This window comes from Galeopterus variegatus, unplaced genomic scaffold (assembly GCF_000696425.1).
Source record: "Galeopterus variegatus unplaced genomic scaffold, G_variegatus-3.0.2 Scaffold253, whole genome shotgun sequence".
NCBI classification, from domain to species: Eukaryota; Metazoa; Chordata; class Mammalia; order Dermoptera; family Cynocephalidae; genus Galeopterus; species Galeopterus variegatus.
In genome coordinates, this window is record NW_007726364.1 from 239,841 (window position 1) to 249,265 (window position 9,425).

The following is a 9,425-nucleotide window of genomic DNA, read 5'->3' on the forward strand; positions in this document are numbered from 1 at the left end:
GGGGGCCTGGGCTGGCGTGGCGCCCGGGCCCGGGGCAGCACGTCGCGGCGTGCGGGTGGGCCGGGAGCCGGCGGGACCGCCCCGTCGGGGTTCTGCAGGGCCGTGATGTCGAAGGCCTCCGTGTCCTCCTCGCCGCCGCCCTCGTCGTCATAGGTGATGATATTCTCGCGGACGTCTTCCTCCTCCAGTACCATCAGTGCTTCCTGCTTCTGCCGCCTCAGGGCCACGAAGAGCACCACCAGGGCTGCTCGAGAGACGCGCACACAGGCCGCTGAGCCGGCAGGGCAGCGGAGCAGGTGATAGAGGCAGGGCGGCCTGGGTTTGCAAGCCCTAGGTTTGACATCTTGAAAACCTTGCTTTGAATCCTGACTTCACCCCTTACTCACTGTGTGACCATGGGAAGTTGCTCAACTTCTGTAAATCTTTGACCCTTCATTTACTTGTGTGAAAAATAGGGAAAACATATTTACCTCCTAGGTTTGTTGAAAGGATAAAATGAAATGCCACAAGTACTTGGCACAGAGTAGGGGCTCAATAAATAATTTTTATGGCTTGTTACTGTCATTATGGATTGGCAGGTCAGGGATATGAGGCTAGAGCTTTCCTCTTTGATGTATGTACCTTATGGGGTGGTGGGAAAATCCAGGCATGAGAGGTCCTTCAAGCCCCAGGGTGGATTTCCCTACAACTACTTCCAGGTTCCTCTCCACACCCCTGAAGGCTAGGATCCCACATCTGTGTTCCTTTGTGACCTGACTCACCAAGAAGGGTGCCCACACAGGTGACGATGGCGAGCAGGGCACCAGTGCTGAGCCCAGTGGGTGAGAGCTGAGCCTCGGGCCGGCAGGAGGCCACAGAGCCATCAGGCCGGCAGCGGCACACGCTGACAGTCACTGTGGCAGTGCTGCTCAGTGCTGGCTGCCCCCAATCCCACAGTTCTATGGGAACCAGGTAGGGGGCCTGGCGGGGCAGAGCAGGACGGGAGGGCAGCAGCAGGCTGGCAGAGCCATCTGTGGGAGAGGGAAGGTGTTGGGGCACCTTTTGGGACACCTTCCTGGTAGGGTCGGACCAGCCCACAGAGCCAGCTTCCCCTGGGGAAGGTTTGCAAAGAGCAAACAAGTGAGTCTAAATCCACACCTACTTTCCCTTTGGTAGAAGGCCCAGACAGGTGGGGAAGGGGTCAGGCAGGCTGGGCTGGGGTGGTGGAGGAGAGGAGGAGGGAGGTAGGCATAGGCACAGCTATAGGAGGCCACCCACCTCGGTTGTCCTGCACAGTAAAGTTGGCATCAGGGCCCAGAGGACCTTGAAGTGAGACACGGCTACTGTTGCCAACTTCGTCTCTGTCCAGGGCTCGGATGACCTGAATCAGCTGGGAGAAGAGAGGCCTTGTATGGAGGGGGCTGCTGGAGGCCTTGAAGTCCCAACTCCTCTGCCTCAGCTGCTCACCTGGCCAGGGGCTGCAGAATCACACACAAAGGTGTCATAGGGCTCAGCCAACTGGGGAGCATTGTCATTCTCATCTAGGGTCTGGATGGCCACTTGCACGCGGGAGGCCTGTGCGGAGCTATCTGAAGCCAGAACACCAACACATACGTACCACATGTGCACACACAACATAGTTTACACACAACATACATGGTGCATGGGCATGGATGCCACATGCAGCACATTGCGTGCACATGCAATATATGAAATAGGCATGAAATATACAAGTATCAAATAATATTGTGAAAAGAATGGAAGAACACCAAATGCATATGATATTCATGTAGTACCCGATATGTGTAATACAGAATACACGTTCAACAGGAATGCAGTACCCATGGTACATATACACAAAAACCCATGTTCGGGGCATATATGAAAGGTAGATATAGGGAGCATACAGATTGCATGCAGACAACAGTCATGAAATATACAAACACATTCATAACATATATTTGATGTGCACTCAGCATTTAAAGCAAATGCAACATACATGAAGCAGATGTTTGGTATGCACAGGGAATGCAGTGTCACCCCGCCCCCCAACCCCACATATAGAGAATACATTTTCATGCACAGAGGTCATGCACAGCACCAGTGGAATGAACACACACACACACACACACACAGCAATGAGTATCACTTAGAGTTGACCTTGGGGAGGGAGGAGTTACATGATCTACAGGGTACAGAGTCCAGGCCAGCCTGGGCACTACAACCAGACACAGGCCCTTCTTCAACTATCCGTTCATCAGGGGGTTCCCTACCATTACCCTACAGTGCTTCTCAATGCCAGTGCCATGTCAGAGAGAATGCAAAGTGTGTATCCCTGTCACAAGTCCCAGGCTGAGTCTCTCAATTCCTTTAGTCTTCCCCTTATGCAGGGGGTGAGCTGGCTGGCCCTGGTGAAAGGGGCTGAGGTCGTAGCCTGGGCAGGGGAGGCTGAGTGGACTGACTGGCTAAAGGGTTTGGGGTATCCCAGAGACAGAATGGGGAAGGGGTTCACTCCTTCCAAGGCTACTAGTTGATATTGGAGTAGGGGTAGGAGCAGGATTTGGCAGGGGGGTGAGAAGACAGAGAGGGGAAACACACACACATAGAACCACACAAGCATACACAGCCACAAACATACTATATGCACACACGTACACACAGGGCCATCCACACAGACATCCACACAACTACAGACACACACGCACCGTCAGGTAGCGCACAGTTGCATATACAGAAACGTAATCCTAGACATGTACAATAAGATGCATACGAGAAGCAGTTGGTGGAGAAGATAACAGCTCAGACTTTGCAGACAGACTGAGTCTGAAGGCTCCACCACTTAATCTCTGTGTGACCTTGGGAAGTTACTTAACTTCTCTTTGCCTGGGTTTCCTCATTTTATTTTATTTTATTTTATTTTATGTAGCGCACAGTTGCATATACAGAAACGTAATCCTAGACATGTACAATAAGATGCATACGAGAAGCAGTTGGTGGAGAAGATAACAGCTCAGACTTTGCAGACAGACTGAGTCTGAAGGCTCCACCACTTAATCTCTGTGTGACCTTGGGAAGTTACTTAACTTCTCTTTGCCTGGGTTTCCTCATTTTAAAATGGGGAAATAAGGCTAGCTGGTTAGCTCAGTTGGTTAGAGTGTGGTGCTAACACCAAGGTCAACTTTTTGGGTCCCCATACCAGCCAGCCACCAATAAATAAATAAATAAATAAATACATAAATAAAATAAAGTGGGGAAATAATCATACCTCTCTCATAAAGTTGTGGTGATGATTAAGTTAATTAATCCATTTTTGGTACTTAAAATAGTGTCTGATATACAATAAGTAGTAAATTATTATTTGTCCATGAACACCGCATACACCAAACAATATATACGAACAGCTACATGTACATACTACTATACACACCCAATCACGCACATGCACAAATAATGTAAATTAATTCTATACAAACACTTGCTTGTAAACACATATATATCCAGTTATAGACATATACTCACAGATATATATATGTGTGCATGTGTATATATATATATATATATATTTTTACACACATGGAACTATACACATACCTGAGTACGTACCCACATGCACACATTCATATAGCTCTTCACTGACATGTACAGATGTCTACATACACAATGACAACTTTCATATACAGTATGAAGACAGCAGGGTGTAGGAGCCCCTGGGGTGTAAGCAGGGGCAATAAGGCGCTATTCACAGAAGGGAAGGAGATCACCCTGTCTCCACAGGCCAGGGCTGCCCAGAGGCTGCTGGTGACTGATGGGTAGGAGGAGCCTACCTTGGGGGTTCCTCAAAGGGCTTTTCTGGGAGGAGTTGCTGGTGTACTACCCCCCAGAGGAAGTGCCCAGCCCACCCTGTCTCCACAGGCCAGGGCTGCCCAGAGGCTGCTGGTGACTGATGGGTAGGAGGAGCCCACCTTGGGGGTTCCTCAAAGGGCTTTTCTGGGAGGAGTTGCTGGTGTACTACCCCCCAGAGGAAGTGCCCAGCCCTTTTCTGGCCCCCAGCTCCAGCCTGAAGCAGAGAGTAGGCAGGACAGGGTCTGCCAGCCCACAGGTTGGAGCTATTTGAGGCCTGATTTTATTCCTGGGTTGGGGCAAGTCAGGTAAGGGCGTGCATTTAGGGTCAGGAGAATGCTTGGGCAGACCCTCTGTGCCTGGCCCAGCCCAGCCTAGGAGGCCAGGAGGGCTGCCTGGTGGTGAGGACCCAGGCCAGGGAGCCGTGGCTGTACACTGGTGAGGGTGTGATGGTGGTAGCGCCCTTCCACCCAAGTCAGGGACAGCCCCTCTGCCTGGAGGCTGCTGCCTCCTCGTGGGCCCAGGACTCCTCACCAAGCTCTGTGGCCAGCACTGTGAGGTTGTGCCAGACACGAGCCTCACGGTCCAGGGGCACTGATGTGCGGATGGTGCCATCGTCGGGCTCGATAGAGAAGCAACGCTCCGGGTCCGAATGGGGGAGGATGGAATATCTGGGGAAGAAGGAGTGCGCTGGGGACTGATCTGCTGCTGCCACTCCCTCCCTCCCTCTGTCCACTAGCTAGGCCTCAGGTTCAGCTGGGCAGAGCCTGCCACATGCATTCACAGCCACGTGGAGGTTGGAATCCCCTTAAAAGGCAAATATCCCTGGGAGGTCACCACCATTAGACACCTGTCCTAAGACTCAGGGGGACTGGATTTCATGGGGGTAGGGAAAGAGATACAGAAAGAGGTGGAAAGGGGATAAACACTACCTGTCTTTCAGACTTCTGGGCTCTGTTCTGGGGACGCAGGGACCTGTTTCAGCTCTGGCTGTGTGACCTTGGGCAAATTGTTTAATCTCTGTTTACCCAACTGCAAAATGGGAATGACAACCAACACCTCCCTCACAGAGTAGTGACAGGTATGCTGGCCCAGGAGGTGGAGAGAGTGGCTGTTCTTGAGGCAGACAACTCTGGATTTGAATCCCATACTAACTGCGTGACCTTGGGCAAATTACTTAACCACTCATGGCTGGCCTCTAAAACAACTGGTGGTGATAACACCTACTTCATAGGGCTATAGGGTTGTTGTGAGAATTAAATGTTATCAAGTGGGTAAAATGTGAAACACTTAGGGAGTGATCAATAGAGATCCACTTATCAAATGAGATTACATCTGCTTGCACTACCACTGGGAGGTGCCACTATTATCTACCCGGAGAGACTGGTGGAGAGTTGGGGAGTAGGTTAGCCAGGCTCTCCTGCCCTCCCTTGGCCCACAGGGAGACCTCTGCTAGGAGGTGAATGTGATTTGTGGTAAGGTAAAGGGGGCACACCTTTGTCTGGGAATAGTCTATCCCCCATTTCCCAGAGGCCCTACTCCTCCCCAGCCCACACCCCAGCTCACCTGATTATGCTGGCTGGGGAATCCAGGTCAGCAGCTGAGATCTGGCCCACGAGGGTCCCAGGAGCCTTGTTCTCTAGCACTGCCAGGTGGTAGGCAGCCTGGGTGAAGGCAGGTGGCTCTGGGGCATCCTGCACAGCCACACGCACCGAGGCTACGTCCTTGAAGGGCCCTCGCCGCAGGTAGGCTGGGTCAATGAGTGTGTTGGTGGCCTCTACACGGAAGGAGTAGGAACGACAGGTCTCGAAATCTAGGGGCTATGGTGAGGGAAGACAGAGGGTGAGTGAGGCATGTGAAAACAAGGACAGGCCCCACACGCATCCAGTGCTCAGTCCTCATGTGAGGAGAGGTGACACTGAAGGGGCAGTGACTTCAGTGGCCAGGATGGGTAGCAGATTACTTAGTTGGTAACTCTAGGCCTGCCCCCAGCTCCATCATAGACTTGTTACATGACCTTGAGCCAGTTACTTCCCTTTTCTAGGCCCCAGGGCCTCATCTGAAAGAGGAGGAGATGACCTTGATCTCTTAGCTCCAACACAAGGGTTCTGAGAAATGTGCCCAGTGGGTGGGACAGGAGGCAGGTATATGTGAATGTGCAGGTGTTAGCAGGCAGGAGGCTAACCTTGCGGACAGTGAGGAGCCCATCTCGACCCTGGGAGTCTGTGCTGATGCTGAAGGCCTCGGACCCCTCCCCGTCCAGGATGCTGTATGCCATGAGGGCGTTGTCCCCTAGGTCTGGGTCCTGGGCCCGGAGCCGACCCACCAGGGTGCCAGGCCCAGCTGTCTCCACCACAGAGAACTGGTACAGACCTTGGGGTGGATGGAGGGGAGACATATTCTTAGAGAGGTCCCCAAACCTCCTCCCTAACCCCAGCACTTCCTTCTCCCAGGGACTGGCTAGGGAGGGGGTGAGGAGGGAAGGTTTCTTCAGAGGCTGTAGAGGTGGGGTGGTCAAAGGATAGCTCAGGCAACAGCACTGGCCCCTTACTCTGAGGAAACTTGGGAGGGTTGTCATTGACATCGCTGAGGGTGACAGTCACTGTAGTGCTGCCCGACAGCCCCCCCATGTGGCCACCCATGTCCTTGGCCTGGATCACCACCAAGAACTCCTCTTGTGTCTCCCGGTCCATGTTGGGGATGGCTGTACGCACCACTCCTAGGGAGAGACGCTGGGTCAGGGGGTGTCTGCTCCCATGGCTGCCCCACCAGGCTCCTGAGCTCCATCCTCACCAGTCTGGGGGTCCACAGAGAAGAAAGGCAGTCCATCCAGCACGGTGTACACCAGCTTAGCGCTGTTCCCATAGCTAGGGTCATCAGCATCGTGAGCAGTCACCTGGATCACTGAGGTCCCTGCGGGGGATCCCGGCACCCCACTCAGCAGCAGCAGGGCCAGATAGGGAAGAACAGCAGGTGAGGGGACCCAGATATGAGGGAGGCTAAACTGAAGGAGTAGGGTTCTGGGGCACAGCAATGGGGAAAGGAGAGGTAAGGGAGCTCCAGGTCGGGGGACTGCGACGTCCAGAGCTGGGTTGCTCACCAACGTTGGACATCTCGGGCACTGTGGCGTGGTAAGGCCCAAGGGGGAAGATGGGTGGATTGTCATTGATGTCTTGAACTTTGATGATGAACTCTGATGGGGGCTCCAGGGGCCGGTTGGAGGCTCGATCCACAGCTTGGGCCAGTAGTACGTATTGTGCCTTCTCCTCCCGATCCAGGCTCTTGGTGACATGGATATTGCCTGTGGCTTCGTCGATCACAAATACGGTGCCTGCCCCCTCCCCAGTCAACAGGTACTTGGTGCGGCCCTCGCCCCGGTCAACATCTGAGTGCAGCTGTAGGGGTCAGGGAAAGATGGCAGAGGGCTCCAAGTGCAGGGACAGAGGGTTAAAGAGTTTAGGTTTAGGTGGGGTGTTGGGAGTCCTGAGGGACCAAGGTCATTGAAGAAGTGATGAAGTTGCAGGGCAGGGACTAAGGGCCTTGAGTCAGAGTAGACATGGGAGAGGTTAATCCTTACCTTGCCAATGAGGACGGGCTCCGGACCAGCATATTCCTCAATGACAAAGAACTGGTTCCAGACCCAGCTCCTTCGGGTCCGCAGCAATGAAGGCCCTGGGTGCCCCCGGGACCCTGCCCAGGCCCGGACTGGGACTGCGAGACGCCCCATGCAGCCCCAGCCACCCAGCCAGGCCAGCAGGAGCCTCACCAGGCTCCACATGTTTGGACTCCAGCCAGGGCTCTTTTCACTGGCTCCAGGTGCTGGGGCTGGGCTGGGCCAAGTGGCCCATGAGCTGGCTGGGGTGGAGGGCAGATGCGTTGGGGTTACCCCATGGATCCACACCTGCAGGACAGGTAACTGTTCAGGGTCAAGGAAACCCTTAACCCAGCTCCCCTCCAAAAGTAGATACTGAAGACCAGATCTCCAAGGAACCAGACACCCTATGGCCCAGAACTCAGACTAAGAGAACAGTCTGATTCTTCCATCCACCACGCTCTGCCTGCATTCACCTCCACCCCTCCAAGCTGATAAATCTCTGGTCAGTCAACTCTGAGGAGAGAAGCCAGGGAGGAAAACAGGAGAGGGGATGATGGGAGGGCTCAGAATCCCAAACCTGGCTCCTGTCCTCCTGGTTGGGCATGCAGCCAGGGGACTGGAGAAGGTAAGGCTTTCAGAGAAAGGGCTTAACATTAAGGGGTTGGGATTCATGGAGGTGTGGCGTAACGTGCCTAGGGTCAGACTGAGATATGACAAGGAGTGCTGCAGCCTAAGACAGGACTGAGCCAGTGAAAGCCCTTTCCGCAGGGAGAACCCCACCTCTCCAGATGCTTCCCACCCCTAAACTGCCAGTTGCAGTCCTTGAAGGGGAACTAGGGTCATGAGACAGAATGGGGGGCCAGAGCTGGAAGAAGAAGGGGCAGGGTTGGGGGCAAGTTGAGAAGACTGGGGAGGGGGTAAGCAGAGGCCAGAGACACAGTGTGATGACTGGGGGCTAGACCAAGACTCGGACTGTCCGGCAGAGAGACAGAAGACAGAGTGAGAGAGACAGAATGGCAGGAAGAGACAGAACGAAAGACATCAGGCAGGCAGGCTGGGGTGTCTGAAAGGCAGAGAGAAGTCATAGGGACCAGGCTTGGAAACTGGTAAACGGGGTGTGTGTGTGTGTGTGCGCGTGTGTGTGCGCGCGCGCGCGCACAGAGGGGCTTTCGGCAAGTGTGATGGGCAGGCAGCAGAGGCAGCTCTCAGCTGCGGGGGTGTCAGACCAGGCCTCAGGAACTTCATTCTGGGAGAGGGAGCAGCAGGAGGGGTGGAGGTAGGGAGGGGCTGCGGGAACGAAGCTACAGAGGACCCTTCCCTCTGCTCTCCTCCCACTCCTCCTGGGGGAGACCCCTCAGGTAGCTGTCGCTTCCGCCCCTCCTCCCCTAGGGCAGACACACACCTGACAGTCCGTTTGCTCCTGAGGGAAGAAGGAAGCCGAGGGAAGCTGGGGACCAGAGAGGGAGGTGGGACGACGAGGAGAGAAGGAAGGGATAGAGGAGTGGGAAACAGGATAGCGGGAAGGGAAGAGGAGAAGCGAGGGAGGGAACCGGGGAAGGAAAGGAGAGCGGGAAGGGGAAAAGAGAAAGAAGGGAGAAGGATAGAAGACAAATGCAAAGAGGGAGAGGAGGTGGGAAAAGATGGACAAGAGGGAGAGAGAGGAAGGGGCAGAGACGGCAAACAGTCAGGGAGAAGGAAGGGTGAAGAGAAATCGAGAGAGGAAAAAGAGGGAGAGAGGTGCGAGGGAAGAAGGGAAAGAGGCGGAGCGCGGGAGAAGGGATCCGGCAGTGGGCTCCCGGCCACAGAGCGCACGGCTCTGAAGACACCCGCAGGCTGCAGGTCCCCTGCTGCCCCTCCGCGGATTCCCGACCCCGGACTCCGGGCAGGCGCCCTTACCTGGCACTGCCGAGGGGCCCGGGCCGGCGGGGAGCGCCCCCGCCCGCCCCCGTCGCCGGGTCCCGGGTCCCGGGGGCGCAGCCCCAAGCCGATCGGAGCGGGCGCCGCGGCTCCG

General features: G+C 54.9%; 1 protein-coding gene across 1 annotated transcript in view; it reads right to left on the reverse strand.

Annotated features, from left to right (window-relative positions):
- Window positions 1–7,714, reverse strand: part of CDH24 (cadherin 24, type 2) — a 9,162-nt gene extending 1,448 nt beyond the window's left edge. Inside the window, exons 1-11 of the mRNA XM_008566604.1 lie at window positions 7,397–7,714; window positions 6,920–7,214; window positions 6,613–6,732; window positions 6,371–6,538; window positions 6,005–6,192; window positions 5,386–5,639; window positions 4,354–4,490; window positions 1,447–1,568; window positions 1,258–1,369; window positions 762–1,010; window positions 7–244 (exon numbers count right to left, since the gene is read on the reverse strand). Of these exons, the coding sequence (XP_008564826.1) occupies window positions 7–244; window positions 762–1,010; window positions 1,258–1,369; window positions 1,447–1,568; window positions 4,354–4,490; window positions 5,386–5,639; window positions 6,005–6,192; window positions 6,371–6,538; window positions 6,613–6,732; window positions 6,920–7,214; window positions 7,397–7,597 (2,084 nt within the window). The 5' untranslated portion in view covers window positions 7,598–7,714. The remainder of the gene's footprint in view (window positions 1–6; window positions 245–761; window positions 1,011–1,257; window positions 1,370–1,446; window positions 1,569–4,353; window positions 4,491–5,385; window positions 5,640–6,004; window positions 6,193–6,370; window positions 6,539–6,612; window positions 6,733–6,919; window positions 7,215–7,396) is intronic.
- Window positions 7,715–9,425: the final 1,711 nt, after the last annotated feature.